Source organism: Denticeps clupeoides, unplaced genomic scaffold (genome assembly GCF_900700375.1).
Source record: "Denticeps clupeoides unplaced genomic scaffold, fDenClu1.1, whole genome shotgun sequence".
Taxonomy (NCBI): domain Eukaryota; kingdom Metazoa; phylum Chordata; class Actinopteri; order Clupeiformes; family Denticipitidae; genus Denticeps; species Denticeps clupeoides.
In genome coordinates this window covers 22,695-45,432 of record NW_021629779.1, presented here as the reverse complement: position 1 = coordinate 45,432, position 22,738 = coordinate 22,695, and the positions used below count along the sequence as shown (strand labels likewise).

Below are 22,738 nucleotides of genomic sequence, written 5' to 3'. Positions count from 1 at the left end.
AACAGTAGAGCCCGGCACAGCAGCTGGCACAGACCAGTAGAGCCGCCACAGCAGCTGACACAGCCCAGTAGAGCCCGGAACAGCAGCTGGCACAGCCCAGTAGAGCCCGGCACAGCAGCTGACACAGCCCAGTAGAGCCCGCCACAGCAGCTGACACAGCCCAGTAGAGCCCGGAACAGCAGCTGGAACAGAACAGTAGAGCCCGGCACAGCAGCTGGCACAGACCAGTAGAGCCGCCACAGCAGCTGACACAGCCCAGTAGAGCCCGGCACAGCAGCTGGCACAGCCCAGTAGAGCCCGGCACAGCAGCTGGAACAGAACAGTAGAGCCCGGCACAGCAGCTGGCACAGACCAGTAGAGCCCGCCACAGCAGCTGGCACAGCCCAGTAGAGCCCGGAACAGCAGCTGGCACAGCCCAGTAGAGCCCGGCACAGCAGCTGACACAGCCCAGTAGAGCCCGCCACAGCAGCTGACACAGCCCAGTAGAGCCCGGCACAGCAGCTGGAACAGAACGGTAGAGCCCGGCACAGCAGCTGACACAGCCAGCAGAGCCCGGCACAGCAGCTGACACAGCCCAGTAGAACTCGGAACAGCTGCTGGCACAGCCCGGCACAGCAGCTGACACAGCCAGCAGAGCCCGGCACAGCAGCTGGCACAGAACAGTAGAGCCCGCCACAGCTGCTGGCACAGCCCGGCACAGTAGCTGGCACAGCCCAGTAGAGCCAGCCACAGCTGCTGGCACAGCCCGGCACAGCAGCTGACACAGACCAGTAGAGCCCGGCACAGCAGCTGACACAGCCAGCAGAGCCCGGCACAGCAGCTGGCACAGAACAGTAGAGCCCGCCACAGCTGCTGGCACAGATCAGCAGAACCCGGAACAGCAGCTGGCACAGACCAGCAGAGCCCGGCACAGCAGCTGGCACAGCCCAGTAGAGCCCGGCACAGCAGCTGACACAGCCCAGTAGAGCCCGCCACAGCAGCTGACACAGCCCAGTAGAGCCCGGAACAGCAGCTGGAACAGAACAGTAGAGCCCGGCACAGCAGCTGGCACAGACCAGTAGAGCCGCCACAGCAGCTGACACAGCCCAGTAGAGCCCGGCACAGCAGCTGGCACAGCCCAGTAGAGCCCGGCACAGCAGCTGGAACAGAACAGTAGAGCCCGCCACAGCTGCTGGCACAGCCCAGTAGAGCCCGGAACAGCAGCTGGCACAGAACAGTAGAGCCCGGCACAGCAGCTGGCACAGAACAGTAGAGCCCGGCACAGCAGCTGACACAGCCCAGTAGAGCCCGGCACAGCAGCTGACACAGCCCAGTAGAGCCCGGCACAGCAGCTGGCACAGCCCAGTAGAGCCCGGCACAGCAGCTGGAACAGAACAGTAGAGCCCGGCACAGCAGCTGGCACAGACCAGTAGAGCCGCCACAGCAGCTGACACAGCCCAGTAGAGCCCGGAACAGCAGCTGGCACAGCCCAGTAGAGCCCGGCACAGCAGCTGACACAGCCCAGTAGAGCCCGCCACAGCAGCTGACACAGCCCAGTAGAGCCCGGAACAGCAGCTGGAACAGAACAGTAGAGCCCGGCACAGCAGCTGGCACAGACCAGTAGAGCCGCCACAGCAGCTGACACAGCCCAGTAGAGCCCGGCACAGCAGCTGGCACAGCCCAGTAGAGCCCGGCACAGCAGCTGGAACAGAACAGTAGAGCCCGGCACAGCAGCTGGCACAGACCAGTAGAGCCGCCACAGCAGCTGACACAGCCCAGTAGAGCCCGGCACAGCAGCTGGCACAGACCAGTAGAGCCGCCACAGCAGCTGACACAGCCCAGTAGAGCCCGGAACAGCAGCTGGCACAGCCCAGTAGAGCCCGGCACAGCAGCTGGCACAGCCCAGTAGAGCCCGCCACAGCAGCTGACACAGCCCAGTAGAGCCCGGAACAGCAGCTGGAACAGACCAGTAGAGCCCGGCACAGCAGCTGGCACAGACCAGTAGAGCCGCCACAGCAGCTGACACAGCCCAGTAGAGCCCGGCACAGCAGCTGGCACAGCCCAGTAGAGCCCGGCACAGCAGCTGGAACAGAACAGTAGAGCCCGGCACAGCAGCTGGCACAGACCAGTAGAGCCGCCACAGCAGCTGACACAGCCCAGTAGAGCCCGGAACAGCAGCTGGCACAGCCCAGTAGAGCCCGGCACAGCAGCTGACACAGCCCAGTAGAGCCCGCCACAGCAGCTGACACAGCCCAGTAGAGCCCGGCACAGCAGCTGGAACAGAACGGTAGAGCCCGGCACAGCAGCTGACACAGCCAGCAGAGCCCGGCACAGCAGCTGACACAGCCCAGTAGAACTCGGAACAGCAGCTGGCACAGACCAGTAGAGCCCGGCACAGCAGCTGACACAGCCAGCAGAGCCCGCCACAGCAGCTGGCACAGAACAGTAGAGCCCGCCACAGCTGCTGGCACAGCCCGGCACAGCAGCTGACACAGCCAGCAGAGCCCGGCACAGCAGCTGGCACAGAACAGTAGAGCCCGCCACAGCTGCTGGCACAGCCCGGCACAGTAGCTGGCACAGCCCAGTAGAGCCAGCCACAGCTGCTGGCACAGCCCGGCACAGCAGCTGACACAGACCAGTAGAGCCCGGCACAGCAGCTGACACAGCCAGCAGAGCCCGGCACAGCAGCTGGCACAGAACAGTAGAGCCCGCCACAGCTGCTGGCACAGATCAGCAGAACCCGGAACAGCAGCTGGCACAGACCAGCAGAGCCCGGCACAGCAGCTGGCACAGAACAGTAGAGCCCACCACAGCAGCTGGCACAGCTCGGCACAGTAGCTGGCACAGCCAGCAGAGCCTGGCACAGCAGCTTTGCCACGTGGGCAGATCCTTGGTGTTGCTTGGCGCGCTTCAGTTGCTGCATTAAGAATGAGCGCAGATGATGAAGACCAGGAGTCGGACCCCCGCAGCTGTGCGGCTTTGGAAAAGAAATCAGTTATTATATTAAACGGTGTTTTGGGAGCATTCAACTACTTTCTTAAAAAATGATGGAATAAAAAAATAACTAATTCATGCTCAGTTCTCTTTATTTTACATGTCAAATAGAATTAGGGGCTCCTGGTGCTTCGTCTGGGTCCAACTGCTGGTCTAGATGTTCCAGCTCCAACCTTCATAAACTAGGCTGGTAGATACAGTGAGGATGTGAACCACAGAGGGTCATGACACACACACACACACACACACACACACACAGACACACAACCACCTTACTTGAACAGCTACGCTCACAACAAATGTACACAAATTTAGCAGCGCTGCACAAATCCACTCCAGACTGCACATTCAATGGAAAAAGACAAGATTTATTTACATATTTTACACTTAAAACCCTGACATCTCCTTCATACCCACAATTCCATACAGACCACCAGGTTCCAGAATAACTCCATGGTCTCCTTTCATTCATACTTTCATGGTCTCCTGATTATAGTGAAGAAGGGAATTTGTAAAAATGTCTATGGAACATTTTGTCTATTGAGGACTTGCTTGGGTGATGTTCCTCAGGGCTACTGCTGACCTCTTCTGGTGTTAGTTCTGTGATCTTCTGAATCAGGACCAGGTCTAAAGGTTCTTCCTCCAGTTAGTGGATCTGGCCGCCTCCACCACATCTTCTGGATTCATCTCAATCAAACCATGATATGAGGACATGGGACGTGGTCCACATTCTATAAAAAGACATGTCACAACCACACAGCGGTACAGGGTGTAGATACAGTCAACACAAAACATGGAACTTTACACCTGAACCTGGAACAGCCAATCAGCTGCACTCTGGGAGGGACTTATGTGTTAAAATTGTGCTTGTTGATTAAGACCCCACCCCTTTAGTCAAATAAGCAGCCACACCCAGATCAGGGGACAAGATGAGTCTGCAAAACATGCTAATTTCACTGGCCACACCCCTCCTGTGGGCGTGTTCTCTCCTCTAACACAGACACACACATCACAGAACAGCACTGGTCCAACACACACTTAAGGGAGGTCAGGTGGACAACGGGCTGGGGCACGCCCATCTCACAACTTCCTGTTCCTGCGGCCCAGCTGGAGGTAGTAGAGCAGTGTGATGAGGAGGAACACCACCTCACCCAGCAGGAGGAGGAGGGCGCCACCCGACACCGAGCCCACGTCCAGGAGAGAGACCGAGGTCACTGAAACACACAAAACACACAACTATTATCATGATGATGGACAGTGAGTGTGGAGGTATGGAGAGACACTTTCAAAATGGACCAATATGAAATGGACCAATTCCTTCCAAAAGACCACGACAACGTGTGAAAGTAACACAATGTTGTCAACATTAAGTCATGCTCTCCAACATCAGTTGACGTGACATTTTGTGACTCGAGTGCAGTCAAGGAAGTGAAAGTGACGTGATTGTCATTGTGATACACGGCAGCACAACACACGGTGCACACAGTGAAATTTGTCCTCTGCATTTAACCATCACCCTTGGTGACCTTGGTGTGTGGGGAAGGTACTTTGCTCAGCTGCAACCTTCTGCTTACGGGGCCGCTTCCTTAACTGCTAGGCCACTAAAAAAAAAAAAACCTTCAGAAATCGTTCAGACCTGGCCACCAGGTGGCACCATACAAACGGACCAAACATTAAAACAAGTCCTTCTGATTCAGTGTATGTGTGTGTATATGTGTGTATGTGTGTGTGAGTGTATGTGTGTGTATATGTGTGTATGTGTGTGTGTGTATGTTTGTGTGTATGTATGTGAGTGTATGTGAGTGTATGTGTGTGTATGTTTGTGTGTATGTATGTGAGTGTATGTGTGTGTATGTTTGTGTGTATGTATGTGAGTGTATGTGTGTGAGTGTGTATGTGTGCGTGTGTGTGTATGTATGTATGTGAGTGTATGTATGTGTGTGTGTGTATGTATGTGAGTGTATGTGTGTATGTTTGTGTGTATGTATGTGTGTGTATGTGTGTGTATGTGAGTGTATGTGTGTATGTGTGTGTGTGTATGTTTGTGTGTATGTATGTGTGTGTATGTCTGTGTGTATGTATGTGTGTGTATGTGAGTGTATGTGAGTGTGAGGGTGTGTGTATGATGGCTGTGGACGGTATGAAGGTGACGGGTGATGCAGTGTGTTGTGGGTACGGTTGTTCTCTAACCTACAACCTGCACGGCGGAGCTGCCCGCCTCGGTGAACAGGGTCCACTGCAGGATGACCTTCTCTGCCGTGTAGAGGCCGTTCCACAGGATCAGGGAGATGCCTGCAAAGCGGGTGGCACAGGGGTCACGAAAGGTCATTTAACAGCTTGCTAAGACGCGAACCCTGAAACGTGGTCTTACTGAGCAGCGCTCCCCCGTAGAGGCGGATGGCGTTGCGGGTGGTGCTGAGCTCGAACACCACCTCATACAGCTGGCCGGGGAACAGCAGCGCCTGCAGGGCAGAAAGGTCACTCGTCACCACTCTCCAGGACGCCTTGTCTAATGTCCAGAACTTTCAGTGGATTTATGAGGTCTGCTAAGGATCGGTGGAGCGCAGCGCCATTAAAAACAAGAATAATAAAGTCCGTTCGTATGAGCGCGTCATCTACGTTCGATTTTCTGAATAAGAGTCTTTAATAAAGTAAAAGTGAAGGAAGATTCTTTAAAGACGCCACAGCAGAACGTGCGGAGCAGAAGACTCACCGTCATGCCCGTTACCGTGAAGAGAAGAGCAGAGAGAAAGATCCAAACCCTGTAACACACACACACACACACACACACACACACAGGCATTAATAAATATAATCAGATCAATAAAAATAAATACATTCACTCCTTGAATTAAGATATAACTGAATAAGAGATCCATTTTAATTTTTAAAATGAACTAATAATTTGAAGCTTTTTTCAACTGAACTGGTAGCTTCACACAAACACACACACACACACACACACACCTCATACCTGAGGCCTAGAGGTTCCTTCACCGCAAACTTCATCTCATTCCCCAAAACCTGGCTGATCTAAGCACACACACACACACACACAGAGCGAGAAATGTACTGAAGTATAGAAACAGTTCCTGCGAGAGGAATGAACCTCCGTCTTTTTTAAACAACTAGAAATGACTTCACACCTACACTGAAACGCATGTAAAAGAAATAACAGAAAAAAGAATCATACACACTGTGTGTTACATTAAAATCTCCTCTGTACACCACCCAGCCCTGGTATCAGGCCTGCTGGACATGCCCATTACACAGAGAGAGAGAGAGAGAGAGAGAGAGAGAGCCTGCCCGGGCGGCTCTTCTCTCAGCCGTAAACACTCCAAACCCCCTTTCAGGAGCATACAGACAAAGCGCTGAATGTGTGTGTGTTTCCAGGCTATTTATCATCAGAGTGCTCAGTAACTCACAGCTCACTGACTAATGGAGCAAAAAGGTCACCAGTGCGTCTGTGCATGTGTGTGTGTGTGTGCGTGTGTCTGTGCATGTGTGCGTGTGTGTGCATGCGTGCGTCTGTGTATGTGTGTGTGTGTGCATGTGCGTGTGCATGCGTGCGTCTGTTCATGTGTGCATGTGTGCGTCTGTGCATGTGTGTGTGTGCATGTGTGTGCATGTGTGTTTTTGACAAGAACTGATGGGGGTTTAATCACGTGAAGTTGGGTCACAAGGTGGGAAGCTAAACATCTATCAGGGGGGTCGCATGGCCTGATTTGGATGCAGGGATATGATGTGAATAAATCTGTGTGTGAGAGAGATTTAATGTTTGCTGTTGACAAGTCAGGTAAATAAAGAGCCATCTGTCTTAGGGGCCTAAGAAGCTCCAGCCACCACGTCAGGTTCACGCAGGAGAAGGTGGGATTCATGTGAAAAGATGATCAGTAAAGCTGCTGCAAGAAATGCATTATAACACACAAACACGCATGAACTGCACACTTGTGCATTTTTGAGTCCTGACCTTTGACCTATGGACTTCTCCATCATCATCCTCCCCTCCGACTCCAAGAACTTTTCTGGTCTTCAGGCGGCTCACCAGGTCTGTCTGACTGTGTTTCTTCATCAGTGGGGGTGGGGCCTTGGACGTCATGGCGGACGGTGGCTGAAGGACAGGGGTCAAAAAGTTGGTTACTACCCTAAACTGGTAGTAATTACAGGATTTAGGGGAAGTGAAGTGACTGTCCGCAGCACAGCACATGGTGCTCAGGATCATGGTCATAAAAACAGCAACAAATCAGCTTATAGAGACAAGCCGGCCTAAATCTCTATCGTTTTACTAGTCCCATATTTGATGGAATATTTGTAATATTGTCATATTTGTTTGAATTTCCTAATATTCCCATATTTCAGGGTTTCTGTAAGTTTAAGGCCTTTTAAAGCCCTTTTTAAGGCCACTTTCATCAAATATAAGGTGAAATTTGACAATGTTTACCAGACTCATGTTATAGTAAAGCAGGCCACTACGGGGCACCTGCGATATTTCCACTTCCTTATTTCAGGGATGCGCCATGTTAATGGACAGAATTTGAAATAAATAACTCGCACCATACAAATACCTGGTATTCCACTGGCCTTATGGCTGAAAGAATTGGCCAGATATTGTTTTATCTGGAATATGGTCGTACATGCAACTTGTAAAATGTACCTGGTGGGTGTGGCATTGAACGGCGAAGGGAAACGGAGTAAGAACTGAGTTGTTCACATTAAGCCCTGTGAAAAGTAATAATAAAAACCACGGTTTTATACACACTACTCACAATAAATGAGGGATAATGTGCGAGATTTAGTGGGTGTCGTACATACGTGTTTGTTTCACGTCAGATATTTTTGTGGTAGGGAGCTATTTGTATTCGGGGGTTACATACACACCTCATTTTGTGTTTTCCATGTAATAATTGTCTCATTGTGTACAGGTGTCCCTTATATTGGGACCAATACCAAGAGACACATTCTCAATGTGGCGATAATTTCTACATTCTGTGGGTATAAAAAGCTGGTATTCAAACAGCCACGAAGACACAACGTCACTTAACGTACGAGCAGCGTCACCTGGCCATGGCGCCTTCGGGTCAGATGTTGCTCGTGAACTTGGTGTCTCAGAGTGTCATCACCAGACTTGCATCAAGACACAGAACTACTAGCAGATCCATGACAGACCCAGGAGGGGAGCCCCACGAGTGATGACCAGGACCTCAGGACCTAACTGCCACACAGCTGCAGGCCCGGTTACGAGATGCGAGGGTACGAGGGTTTCCAGACCAACCATTCACAACCGACTCCACTCAGTCACTGCACGTCCTTACCTCAGAGACATCATAGAACCCATCATCATCCCCCAACTTCCTGTTCATGGATGGTAATGCTCCACCACATCGTGGCAGAATTGCCACAGCTGGACTTCAGGAAGTTGGAGTGCTTCATATGGTCTGGACATCAATGACCCCTGACCTGAACCCCACAGAGCACGTCTGGGACCAGCTGAAGCAGAGACTGAATGATCGTAGCCCACCACCACGTGACCTGGCAGAACTGCATGTAGGACTTGAGGAAGAACATCATCATGAGGCTGGTGAGGAGCACGAGACGCCGCCGTCAAATGGTGGAAACACCCGCTACTGACAGTCCAGTTTTGTTATTTGGGGCGATTCCTGTTACTGTCTAAAGAAATATTAAACTAATGAAAATGGACTTTCTTCTCATAACTTATTAGCAACATCAAAGGGAACTTTTACTTATTTCATTAAAATGCAAATTTACATCAAAAGCACTCAAGTAAAAAAATTAATAAAATCAATTACTAGTAATCTTTAATAATAATACAATTTAAGGCATTTTAAGGATCCCTGTATTTGTTGACATTTTTGTAATATTGTTACCCTTATATTCCCGGAGCAGGAGGCCACGGTTAAAAAAAAAAGAAATCTGTGATGGACCCACGGTACCTGCTGAGGAGGACGCTCCATTATCTCCACTCATGCTCCATAGCTGATGCCACGCTGCCATCGTTGCTAAGCAACTCCAAATGACATGAACTTTGCGCCTTGGCATTATCGAATATGGTCATGTCAGAAGCAGCAAGAGATGCAGCAGACCACGTCACCACAACACGATACCACGAACCAACTTAACTTCATTCACGAAAATATACGTCAAATACATCCTCGAAAATTGGTTTACATCAAATATTAAAAATGAATCATATTCAACGATCAACCTGCTGCATTCTGTCCAGCGCCTGGGGTCTGGTGACCGTGACACGCGCCCCGCCCTCCCTGCAGGCCTGGGGGTTTATGGGTAATGTAAAACGCCGCAGACCCTTGTAAGATGGGGCATTCTGCACCTCATTTGGTGGTGATGGTCCGTGGGGGTCGTTCTCCGGTTCTCTGTTCTTGCGACCCTTTGGTAAATAATAGGTGTGGCGCGCCACCATGTTTTCTGAGATCGCCCGCTGTCTCTGTCCACCCCAGACGGGAGACTCGGAGGGCGTGACGACAGAGACAACACATTCTGATTGGTCTGTGACAACTTCCTGTGGGTGGAATGTATAAAGAACTTTCCATTTTCTTTCTCCATCGGGAACTGGGCCTGCCAGCTCCTGAGTCTTTGCCTCCTCTCTCCGTCTTCCGAGTTTTTTCTCTCTCTTTGTCTATCTTTTCATCTTGGTTTTCTCTGTAACTTTGGTACCTTTTTACTTATTCAATGTTATACAATATTCACAACTGCAATAATACTCTACTGCTGTTAATAAATGAGAAAGTGCTCATCTTTTAACCTCTATTGTGCCATCGGATTTTTACGAAAATTCGAGATTGCAGTTTAAGAGGGCGTGGCTTTAACATGGGACACATCTGACTGGTGAGCATGACTGTCTATCACACAGTCACGTTCTATCGTTTTACTAGTCCCATATTTGATGGAATATTTGTAATATTGTCATATTTGTTTGAATATCCTAATATTCCCATATTTCAGGGTTTCTGTGGGTTTAAGGACTTTTAAAGCCCTTTAAAAGGGAACGTGACTGGCCTCAGGAGGTGGTAGTATCCTGGGGGGTAACACACTCGCCTATGACCCAGAAGACCCAGGTTCAAACCCCACTTACTACCATCGTGTCCCTGAGCAGGACACTTAACCCTGAGTGTCTCCGGGGGGGGACTGTCCCTGTAACTACTGACTGTAAGTCGCTCTGGATAAGGGCGTCTGGTAAATGCTGTGCGCATGTGCGCTGCACGGCGCTCTGAACCCCATTGTTTTCTACGGCTTGCGTGGTGCAAGTGTTGTTGTCCGCGCCGAATCCGAAACACTCGTCCAATCGGTTTCATGCACCCATGCAGCACCACACTACCGTTTTACCAGGAGTTTAGAAAACAGGGGGTCACCGACGACACAGGGTGACCCCAACTGCACAGGGGCAGTGGACGCCCGGCTGGTCTCTAAATGCCACGCCTTGTCAGGACCATCTACTGTTCCTACACTCGACACCGACGCTCCGATCTCTCACTCCCTCACTGTCTCCAGCCGACCCAGCATGTCTGCACATGCATCTTCTCGCACCAAACCCGACATTAATCGATGGAGCAGAGTTAATCAAAGTAGTTCAATAAAACGTCCTGTTTCTAATGCATGAGCCACGTGGTCCTCAAGCGCAGATTCAGAACATGGGAAATATCTGGAGGTCCAAGGACTTTCACCGCATGTTCATATATAATAAATGAAGTAGTGAAGATGAAAAACATGGCTGCGCCATCTTCAGTCGGCTTCTGCTGAAAGGTCACCGCGGGTCACGTATACTGTATTAAGTCCTGTCCGATGCATTTGGCATGTTCTGGGGCTTGAAGGACAGGTCATGAAGCAATTTGGCTTCCTGTTTCTGTGGAAAATGCCACATCAAATTCTGAATAGTCTTGAGGGTTGAGAGTTCATGCTCTTTGCAGGCATCTCCCCACCATCAACCGTGCATGAAGGTCCAGGCCAATCAGCTGCCCAGGAACTGGAAACAAAACCTGATGTTTCTGAAAACCCCTGGTCCAGACCCCGCCTCTTCTATACAGCTGCATTCAAAGCTCAAACTCCATTGGACAATGAGGACGAGCAGCAGCTGATAAAATGTTCTCATCTCTCCACAAAGCTTTGATGACCACAGCAGGCCGGTGTGACTCTGGCGTGAGACTCTGAGCTCCAACCAAGCACCCTTTCTCCTCGCTCCACTGACCGCTCGTACCTGCTGGCTGGAGGGACTGCGCAAGCGGAATGGAGAAAAACAAAGGTGCTGAGATGGAGAACTTAACAATCACACTTTCTCAAGACACGAGAAGAACACACTCGTCCGTCTCCGTCCCTCAGACTGCAGATCTCTTCTGCTTCTGCAGGGAGGTGAAGCTTCATTTCCTGTTAGATCAGGGAGCGCACGCTCCTTCACATACACGCCCCTGAGCAGGACATAGACGTCAGGAGGACCAGCAATTCAGCCAATCCTGAAGATCCAGATCCAGCGGCGCCGATTATTACGTCACCATCAGTCCAGAAAACAACCAAAAACAGCCACGCCCTTCACGTACATCCAACGTCCATCATTAAAGGAGGACATCTGCCTGAGGTCATGAAGAGGGAACTTCAGGGAACCTCAGGAAGCACGAGACCAGAAAATCAGAAACACATGCTTCCAGGCACGATGGTCATACACACACACGTCCTTCATCTATTCCTCCCCCTGCAATTCTGCAGCTTCTGGAGCAGAACACACGGGTGTTCAAGTGACGGAACATTAGATGGTCCTGATTTAAACATGGCGAACAAGGCGTGGCATTTATATACCAGCCGAGCATCCAACTGGACCAACAAACCCCATACACACACACACACACACACTCATAAAATGGACCATCAAACACTACACACACACCCCCACAGTGGCAAGAAGGCATCTCTGGGAAAACATCCATAAAGCATCTGCAGCTCGTTTTCTCATCATGTTTTATGGTCGAATCCGATACGGTTCAACACCCTCTGGGCTGAAATGACATAAAAATATGAATTATGAACAGGGTGGAGCGGCGGCCGCCTGGAAGGTTCTTCTGGGACCCCGCCCACTTCCCACAGGGGTCAACCGAGGGGTCACGACCTTTAGGAAATGAAATTAAACTTTCCAAATACATTGAAATACGTGCCAGAAACTGGTCTGGTTCTTTTAATGGTTTATTTATTAAACGTCGCGGAAATCACAGTGATCGACACGCGTTTTATTCAAACCGGGAAATAAATAAAGTTTCCCGCCGTCACGTTATGTTCAGAGCGGAAACCCGCACAACGTCCAATAAGACGTGCTTTACGTCCCGCCAGAGGCGCGTCTTATAATTGTGTTTATTATGCGGAATAAGACGCCGCTTACCTGACGGCGCGCTTCCCGCTCGCGGTTTGCGGTTGTGACGCTGACGCCGCGCCGCGGCTCCCGGTTTACCGTAAAGTCCGAGTAGAAGCGCCGCCTTTACCGTAATGTTCCGAGAATCCGCAGCGGTAAAAGGTTCCTGCTGTGAGAACCTCGGTAAAGTTGGCACTGAGTTCTGTATTCGACAGATATTCATTCAACTTCGCTGGGTTTTCACATTACTGTGGAGCTCTGTGGCCTGACAATCAGTAGTGACAGGGACAGTCCCCCTGGGGACACTCACATGGTACTACGTGGGGTTTGAACCTGAGACTTCTGGTTAGTAGGTGTCTTCACAGAAATAAAATATCAGATACCACATGATCAGAATATGGATAACTGACATAAATGTTTCTCCTTTTCTCGATTAATTGTTACTCTTCAAAGTTAAAGTTTTAATTAACGTAAAATTGTTTTAAAAAATCATGGTGAGTCAACACTTCCAGAGTATGATCTTTTCAACTGTAACGTCAACTTGATGCTCACATTACTCATGGCGATGCATTTGTTCTGGGCCAGTAGTGGTTAAGGAAGCGGACTCGTAATCAGAAGGTTGCGGGTTCGAATCCCGAGCCGCCATGGTGCCACTGAGGTCCCCTTGATGAAGGTCCCGTCCCCACACGCTGCTCCCCGGGCGCCTGTCATGGTGCCCACTGCTCACCAAGGGTGATGGTTAAATACAGAGGACACGTTTCATCGTGTCACCCCTGGTGACAGTGGGCACCCGGGGAGCAGTGTGTGGGGACGGGACTTTGCTCGGTGTATCGAAGTATCAATATTGCCGATACCAAACTAAATCAGTGGCAAATGGTGTGTACCCCTATAACCCTATCTAATCCAATGACACTCATTGGCGCTTTTTTCCATTTTCGGTGGCCAAACATGATTAAGTTGATTTTAGGTTTTCAATTCAGTCACTTCCCATCAATGTGAAAGAATCTGGCATATTCAGCATCCTCGATAATCAACTGAAATTTTCTTGACTAAATCAAGTTTACAAAATAAACATATATTAATTTCTGTTCTTTTCCAGCCCATTTTTCCTAAGTAATAATTACAGTGAAGGTCTGACCTCTGACCTCTATTTCCCCCCCTTAACAGTGTTATTACACAAACACAGGCAGAGGAAATAATACAAATGTTTGGGAGATTTTCGCTCCACGCATCCCTCCATCACTGGTGGCCCGGGGCTTTTTACTGCCATCCGGAAGCGGAATCATCTGAAACCGGTAAGTGGAAGTGTTCGATGAGAAGTATCTCAAATCGGGTTTAGCCCTTTCTGGTAATAACCAGTGTAAGCAGATGATGTTTTATGAGCCATAATTTACGATGCATCATCCATGACTTGATGAGTGTTCATGGTTTTGTGGGTGCTCTCCAACAGATCCTGTTTAACTGGAACTGCTGCTTTATCTTCTCCTGATGGGACCACAGAAGGGCTGCAGCTCGGAAAACGACGGTGATCCACACAGCAGGGGCTGAGATGGGGGCTGAAATGTGTAAATATAACGGCTGGCCTCCTCGTGGGTGGTTGTGGGCTACAGAAGATCTCCTGCAGACATGTTGGAATTAAAATAAGACAACAAATTCGGGCCGGTGATCATTTAAAAGAAATTCACAGAAGGCTCAAGAATAAAAAGCAGGATCTCAGTCCCAAAGTGAAGGGAAACGCTCTTAAGGTGGCCTGCTGGGGTGATAAGACGTAGCCATGGAAACCAAAACTCCCAGCATCCCACAGTGGGACTGGTGGTAGGAGGGGTCTGCCAGGAGTCAGTGGGAGACACGCACATAAAACCAACGAAAACTAATACGTCCAGATTCCAGCACAGGGGTGGAGGAACAAGCACCACCCACATGAATAAACCCCGCCTCCACTAAACAACTAACCACACCTACACACCCCGCTGGGACTTCACTGCTTCGTTATCAGCATCTGATCCAACTCGTCCATTTTTCACTGATTGAAATCGTATTTGTGTCTCCGCGCTGCCTTCAGGAGTTCCTTCAAACAGAGACAGTGGGACGTTATTTAAAATGAGTGTAAAATTGTACGTGTGTGTGTGTGTGTGACACTTCTGCGATATTTCCACAGCAAGATCTTCTTTTCATTCATCACGATGGAGATTAAAGCTGCACACGCAATGTTTTCACAAACAACTTTTATCTTAGTTTCAAGTTTAGGAAATTATTAAATAAGTACATCATGTTCTTTGATTTGCATTAAAGTAAAATATAAGCACCGCCCCTTTTTACATCTATTTTATTTTACTTCAGTGCCACACAACTGGAGTGAAATATTCCCAACGTCTCGGTCCAGACAGCCTACTGTACACGTGGGAAATCATGAATTGTGCAATGGGGAGAGCACACACACACTCACACACACACTCACACACCTCCTGCTGCTGGTGATGTGGACAGTACAAAGGGAAATAAGTGTGAACTCATTTCCACTCGTCTCGTTGTCTCTGACACCCAAACCCCACCCAGCGCCGCCTGGGAGGAGGAGGAAGAAGAAGAGGAGGAGGAGGAGAAGTGGATTGGTTATAAGGCACCGAGCGTGAAGGGAACCAGAGAGCTGCACGTCTACAGAGAACAAGTCGCATCTCGGCTCTGTGGCGTATTCCACATTACAACATAAATGTCATTATGGGGGGACAGTACTTTCATGGATCATGTCTCACAGTACAGAAATGTCCAGGGAGAATCTGCACTTCTGTTGGTGTGTAATTACTTCTGACACCCAGAAGATGAGGTTTATTCATGTTTTTGTAAAGAAAGTATAAACAGGGGAGGAGCCAGTATGCATGATCGACAGCTCACACACCCTACTTCCTCATGTCAATACGAGACACGCCCAGATCGGGTCTCTACACTCCTAATACCCAGTAAACCCCTCATCCACTCATAAAGCAGATTATGTAAGTAAACATCTCACTACAAATTCGCATATAATTTCACTCATGACTAATATTCACTGATAAAGATGATAGTATGTGGTGGATGTTGGGTGTGGTAGAAGACAACAGAGGCTGGGTGGGGTCGACGTTGGGCGCGGTGGAGGACGAGAGAGGGTGGGTTTGGCCGATGTTGGGCGCGGTGGAGGACGAGAGAGGGTGGGTTTGGCCGATGTTGGAGGACGCGCGATGGAGGACGAGAGAGGGTGGGTTTGGCCGATGTTGGAGGACGCGCGATGGAGGACGAGAGAGGGTGGGTTTGGCCGATGTTGGACGAGAGAGGGTGGGTTTGGCCGATGTTGGAGGACGCGCGGTGGAGGACGAGAGAGGGTTGGCGTGGCCGATGTTGGGCGCGGTGGAGGACGAGAGAGGGTGGGCGTGGCCGATGTTGGGTGTGGTGGAGGATGAGAGAGGGTGGGCGTGGCCGATGTTGGGTGTGGTGGAGGACGAGAGTGTGTGGGTGTGGCCGATGTTGGGCGCGGTGGAGGACGAGAGAGGGTGGGTGTGGCCGACGTTGGGCGCGGTGGAGGACGAGAGAGGGTGGGTTTGGCCGATGTTGGGTGTGGTGGAGGACGAGAGAGTGTGGGTGTGGCCGATGTTGGGCGCGGTGGAGGACGAGAGACGGTGGGTTTGGCCGATGTTGGAGGACGCGCGGTGGAGGACGAGAGAGGGTGGGCGTGGCCGATGTTGGGCGTGGTGGAGGACGAGAGAGGGTGGGTTTGGCCGATGTTGGAGGACGCGCGGTGGAGGACGAGAGAGGGTGGGTTTGGCCGATGTTGGACGAGAGAGGGTGGGTTTGGCCGACGTTGGGTGTGGTGGAGGATGAGAGAGTGTGGGTGTGGCCGATGTTGGGCGCGGTGGAGGACGAGAGAGGGTGGGTGTGGCCGACGTTGGGTGTGGTGGAGGACGAGAGAGGGTGGGTGTGGCCGATGTTGGGTGTGGTGGAGGACGAGAGAGGGTGGGTTTGGCCGATGTTGGGCGAGGTGGAGGACGAGAGAGGGTGGGCGTGGCCGATGTTGGGTGTGGTGGAGGACGAGAGAGGGTGGGCGTGGCCGACGTTGGGTGTGGTGGAGGACGAGAGAGGGTGGGTGTGGCCGATGTTGGGTGTGGTGGAGGACGAGAGAGGGTGGGTTTGGCCGATGTTGGGCGAGGTGGAGGACGAGAGAGGGTGGGCGTGGCCGATGTTGGGTGTGGTGGAGGACGAGAGAGGGTGGGTTTGGCCGATGTTGGGCGAGGTGGAGGACGAGAGAGGGTGGGCGTGGCCGATGTTGGGTGTGGTGGAGGACGAGAGAGTGTGGGTGTGGCCGATGTTGGAGGACGCGCGGTGGACGACGAGAGTGTGGGTGTGGCCGATGTTGGGCGCGGTGGAGGACGAGAGAGGGTGGGTGTGTCCGATGTTGGGCGCGGTGGAGGACGAGAGAGGGTGGGCGTGGCCGATGTTGGGCGCGGTGGAAGATGAGAGAGGGTGGGCATGGCCGATGTTGGGCACGGTGGAGGACGAGAGAGGGTGGGCGTGGCCGATGTTGGGTGTGATCAATGTTTGGTGTATGAGTGAGGTGGAGTTTGAGGTAAGACCAGCTGCTCCCAGTCAGTTGTGAGGTGTCCACTGATACAGGAGGACATTAAATAATTTTTCAGTCTTCAAGTTTTCGCGGTTTGATTAGAACGTCACACTAAGAGATGAAAATTATTTCCACTCTACAGTCTGATCGTTACAAAAGTTAAGTGCATTTTTGTTAAATGACAAATGACATTTGACATTAATGACATTTTCTTGGAGAATCAAATTTTTACATCAACCCCCAGAGCGCTGATGAAGACGTGGACCAGGTTCATGCATTCAGCCTCAGCAGCTGGTCCTCTCTCCTCCTGGAGGAAATATCGATGTCTATGGAGTCTTTCCCCACGATGAGACGCAGGCGCTTTGGAGGAGGAAGGGGAATAAAGTCGTCCTCGTCCTCCTCCGATGAAGACTGTTCGCTGCTGGGCTCAGGGTCCAGGTCCTGCTGAACGTCCTCACGCTTCAGCTGGATCTTCAGCTCTGTGGAACCACCACCAGCAGCCCCGTTGTTCAGCTTTGCCACGTACGAGTCGACCTTCTCCCCGTCGTGCTCCTTGCTGAACTTGATGCTGATCTTGGAAGGTGTGGACGAGTCCAGGGGCTTCTGTCCCGGACAGGTGGTCTTGTTGCTGCCGCTGTCCCTGCGCCGGCGGAGCGTGATCTTGGGAATGCCGGTGAGGTTCTCCACAATCAGCTGCGCGTCGTAGCGCGTGATTCGCCGCTTTTTCTTCCCTTTGCCTGGTGACCTCCTGCTGCCCTTTGACTTACGACCCCGTGGCTTTACTGCATGTGTCCTGTGACCGTCGTCCCTCAAACTGTCAGGAGGGGACAAGAAGTCCCGCGGCTCCTTCTTCACCGTACTGTCCGGCCGCAGCTGGGTGAACCGGCCGCAGGTGGAGGAGTGCAGCGCTGGCTCCTTCGGCCCCGCCCCATGGCTCAGGTCCGCCTCCACATCGCCCGGCTCCGCCTTCACCACCGCCCCACCGGGCACGCGGGGACTGTGGACCTCCAGCTCGCTCTCCGCCGCCAGCGTGCGGGTCAGCCTCCGAGTCCTGTAGGGACACGCCCGGCCGCGCCCGCACCGCGGCGGCCCGAGGCTCTTCTCTCTCGCCGCATGGCGGCTCGTCGGGCAGCCCGGGCCGTGGACAGGCTCCGCCCCGTTTTCCTGGCACAGGACCGGGCTCAGAGCCCCATGGGCGGGGCCGGCCTGGGTGCCCCGGCTCCGCCTCCGGAATTTGACCTTGGGTCTCCTCGGCGCCCTGCTGTTGCTCTCCGGGTCGGGAGGCGAGGTCAGAGTTCTCAGCGGGGGCGGGGCGGCTTTCAGCTTTGCACCGGCGCCGCCCGTCCGCTTCCTCCCTAAAATAAAGAAATGAAGAAAATAAGAAAAATCATTCTGTACATCATTTGACATCATGTAAAGTGTGTAAAGTGAAGTGATACACAGCAGCACAGCACACGGTGACACAGTGAAACGTGTCCTCTGTATTTAACCATCACCCTGAGTGAGCAGTGGGCACCATGACAGGCGCCCGGGGAGCAGTGTGTGGGGACGGGACCTTCATCAAGGGGACCTCAGTGGCACCTTGGAGGGGCGGGATTCGAACCGGCAACCTTCTGATTACAGGGCCACTTACTTAACCGCTAGGCCACTACTGACCAAAATCATGTGGGTGGTAGTAGCCTAGCGGGTAACACACTCGCCTATAAACCAGAGGTTCAAACCCCACTTACTACCATCGTGTCCCTGAGCAGGACACTTAACCCTGAGTGTCTCCAGGGGGGGACTGTCCCTGTAAATACTGACTGTAACCCTGAGTGTCTCCAGGGGGGGACTGTCCCTGTAACTACTGACTGTAACCCTGAGTGTCTCCAGGGGGGGACTGTCCCTGTAACTACTGACTGTAACCCTGAGTGTCTCCAGGGGGGGACTGTCCCTGTAACTACTGACTGTAACCCTGAGTGTCTCCAGGGGGGGACTGTCCCTGTAACTACTGACTGTAACCCTGAGTGTCTCCAGGGGGGGACTGTCCCTGTAACTACTGATTGTAACCCTGAGTGTCTCCAGGCGGGGGGACTGTCCCTGTAACTACTGACTGTAACCCTGAGTGTCTCCAGGGGGGGGACTGTCCCTATAACTACTGACTGTAACCCTGAGTGTCTCCAGGGGGGGACTGTCCCTGTAACTACTGATTGTAACCCTGAGTGTCTCCAGGGGGGGACTGTCCCTATAACTACTGACTGTAACCCTGAGTGTCTCCAGGGGGGGACTGTCCCTGTAACTACTGACTGTAACCCTGAGTGTCTCCAGGGGGGGACTGTCCCTGTAACTACTGACTGTAACCCTGAGTGTCTCCAGGGGGGGACTGTCCCTATAACTACTGACTGTAACCCTGAGTGTCTCCAGGGGGGGACTGTCCCTGTAACTACTGACTGTAACCCTGAGTGTCTCCAGGGGGGGACTGTCCCTGTAACTACTGACTGTAACCCTGAGTGTCTCCAGGGGGGGACTGTCCCTGTAACTACTGACTGTAACCCTGAGTGTCTCCAGGGGGGGACTGTCCCTGTAACTACTGATTGTAACCCTGAGTGTCTCCAGGCGGGGGGACTGTCCCTGTAACTACTGATTGTAACCCTGAGTGTCTCCAGGGGGGGGACTGTCCCTATAACTACTGACTGTAACCCTGAGTGTCTCCAGGGGGGGACTGTCCCTGTAACTACTGATTGTAACCCTGAGTGTCTCCAGGGGGGGACTGTCCCTGTAACTACTCACTGTAACCCTGAGTGTCTCCAGGGGGGGACTGTCCCTGTAACTACTGACTGTAAGTCCCTCTGGATAAGGGCGTCTGGTAAATACTGTAAAAGTGCATTATTATAAGATGTAAGATGAATAAATGAAACATCACGGCGTCCTGAATATGGAGACCTGCGTGTGTCTCCGGCGCGTCCTCCGTCTCGCCCAGCTTCTTCAGACGGTTCAGCCGCCGGTCCGTCTCCCTCAGGCCGTACTTGCTGTTGATGACGGGGGCGGCGGCCGCGACTCCTCCCACTGTCGATTTAAAGGCGCCGGTTCCCCGCCTGGGACGATGATAAAGAGCACGGTTCCTCGAGCGAGCGGCTTTAACCGGAAGAACGGAGAACGCGGCGACCGGTACCTTTCACACGTGTAGCATTCACAGAACTCGTTGTTCTCCCCAAAAAGCCGTCTCCATAGTGACAGGAAATTTCCTCGCCGGGCTCGATGTCCCGCAGGACCTTGACGCAGGCGGTGTCCCGCCCGGTGGACACGAACTGCAACAGGAAGAGAGAAGGTGACGGGGACGCCGGTGGCGGCGGTGCGGGGGGGCGGGGCCTGACTTACTTTACAGTTCGGCCGACAATCTGCAAGGAAAGAGAGTAAAAGGTGAGCGGGACACGTGTCTCCAGCCTCCGCGGCGGAGAGGACAGCGCGGCAGCGGCGGCCGGTACCGTGGTTGATGAAGGCCGCCGGGCCGAGCCACAGCTGGGCGCAGTTCTTGCGGGTGGAGTACATGACGCTGAAGTCGTTCTCGCCGTGGCGCAGCAGCAGGTTCTCCTCGCTCCTCGTCAGCTCGGCGATGCAGCCGACCAGGTGCTCCATCTTGTCGTACCGCTTCCTGTCGGGGGAACCGGCACGTTCGTCACCTTTTTATTAGCACTTCTCCGGGTTTAACCGTAACGCGCTCCTCTCCGCATGCGAGGCGTTATGTGCCGGGAGGTCGGAGTTCATCACGCCGCGTCTCACCACTCCTTCGTAGCAACAATCTTGGCGCCGTTTTGCTCTGACGAGTATCGGTTGCAGGGCAGGATCTCGAAGCCGCTGTTGGTGGCGAACATCCGTAAGTAAACGAAGAGCTGAAGAAGAGAGCGCAGTTTAAGAGAAGAGGAGGAGGTTGTCGAGGGTATATAATGTGTATATATGTAACGTGTGTGTGTGTGTGTATATATATGTAATGGGTATATATGTAACGTGTGTATGTGTGTGTGTATATATATATATATACACATATATGGCGTATATATGTAATATGTATATATGTAATCTGTAAAGAGTATATATGTAATGGGTATATATGTAACGTGTGTGTGTGTGTGTGTGTGTGTGTATATATATATATACATACATACATATATGGTGTATATATGTAATATGTATATATGTAATCTGTAAAGAGTATATATGTAATGGGTATATATGTAACGTGTGTGTGTATGTGTGTGTGTGTGTGTGTGTGTGTGTGTGTGTATATATATATATATATATATATACGGCGTATATATGTAATATGTATATATGTAATCTGTAAAGTGTATATATGTAATGGGTATATATGTAACGTGTGTGTGTATGTGTGTGTGTGTTTATATGTTTATATATATATATATGGCGTATATATGTAATATGTATATATGTAATCTGTAAAGTGTATATATGTAATGGGTATATATGTAACGTACGTGTGTGTGTGTGTGTGTGTATATATAATGGGTATATATGTAATATGGATATGTAATATGTATGTGTATATATGTATATATGTTACGTGTGTGTGTGTATGTATATATATATATATATGTGTGTGTGTGTGTGTGTGTATATATATATATGTAACGTGTATATATGTAATGGGTATATATCCCACGCACATGCTTTTTAAAGAGCTTCTCCTGGGCCTTGGTCTTGTGGACAAAGTGATGTCTGGACCAGTCTCCTGACGTCAGGGCCTTGAAGGCCTTCTCCAGATTGTCGTGCTTCTTAAAGCGCTCGATCACCTCCTTCAACTCCTCCTGCCGCCCTTTCATAGGTCGGAACCTGCGGGAAAACGCGCGCTACATCACTGTGGAACACAAAGTGCGAGACGGGAAACTGGACGTGGACGTTCATCGCCGCAGGTGATGCGGTTTATAGATGCATTTAAGCTTTTTCAGAGTTTCATTTCTGTCATTTTAAAGATGGTGATGTTTTTATCAGCACGGAAAGGGATGCTGAGGTGGTGAAATGGATGCTGCCGATGTAGTTGGCAATGAAAGCAGAAAGTCTGAGGTGGGGGGGAGATACACACTAACACACACACACACACACACACACACACACACACACACACACACACCACCTAACATTGCACACTGCACCTTATGTACACTGGTTACAGGATTTAGATTTTGGGCCTGTTTACTGTACTGCACATTGTTCATCTTTATACACTTATAGACCAATGTACATTCATACATATACTTATATTCAGTATATATATTTATAATTCTACAACTTGTACAAATAACACTTCTGCTCTTCTACTCTGTACTTGAGAGACACCATCTACCCGAATCAAATTCCTTGTATTTGCTTGCAATAAATACGATTCTGATATATTTATATATATATAAACAGACTTGTAACGCGCACAAAGCATGTTGGACCCCCGCGAATACCCCAAATGTGGGAACCTCGACTGCATGATTTCTGGTGGTGGGGGACTGGCCTGGCGGTTAAGGAAGCGGCCCCGTAACCGGAGGGTTGCCGGTTCGAATCCCGAATCGCCACCGTGCCCACAGCTCACTACACTGATTCAGGAGTCGTTCACCGAGTGATTCGTTCATTCGGGCTCCGGCGACGCGGCACAGTGCGTGCGCTTGGCCCCGCCCTCCCGCGGTACGCCGGCTGAGAAACGAACTAATCGCCTGAGGAACGATTTGTTCTTCTGAACGAATTGTTCACGAACGACAACACAAGTTTACAGAGAATTTCTTTGCCCTGAACACCTAGTCGTACCGATTTTTTGGGGTTTTTTTGGTTTT

General features: G+C 51.2%; 1 protein-coding gene and 1 pseudogene across 7 annotated transcripts; both read right to left on the bottom strand.

The window, feature by feature from the left end:
• Nucleotides 1–3,320: 3,320 nt before the first annotated feature.
• Nucleotides 3,321–12,415, bottom strand: LOC114773844 (tumor protein p53-inducible protein 11-like). 7 transcript variants are annotated; one of them, XM_028966013.1, is made up of 8 exons: nucleotides 12,371–12,386; nucleotides 11,885–11,993; nucleotides 6,944–7,084; nucleotides 5,948–6,006; nucleotides 5,687–5,735; nucleotides 5,345–5,435; nucleotides 5,164–5,265; nucleotides 3,321–4,187 (listed from the first exon to the last, which is right to left on the bottom strand). In XM_028966013.1, the coding sequence occupies exons 2-8, from the start codon at nucleotides 11,951–11,953 to the stop codon at nucleotides 4,054–4,056; spliced, it is 645 nt and encodes a 214-aa protein (XP_028821846.1). In that variant the 5' UTR covers nucleotides 11,954–11,993; nucleotides 12,371–12,386; the 3' UTR covers nucleotides 3,321–4,053. The 7 variants fall into 7 exon arrangements, with proteins under 7 accessions (XP_028821846.1, XP_028821849.1, XP_028821845.1 ...); XM_028966016.1 differs by lacking the exon at nucleotides 11,885–11,993 and having other exon boundaries at nucleotides 12,371–12,415; XM_028966012.1 differs by lacking the exon at nucleotides 12,371–12,386 and having other exon boundaries at nucleotides 11,885–12,325.
• Nucleotides 12,416–17,072: 4,657 nt separating this feature from the next.
• LOC114773838 (histone-lysine N-methyltransferase KMT5B-like) lies at nucleotides 17,073–21,778 on the bottom strand (annotated as a pseudogene).
• Between the last annotated feature and the right edge of the window lie 960 nt (nucleotides 21,779–22,738).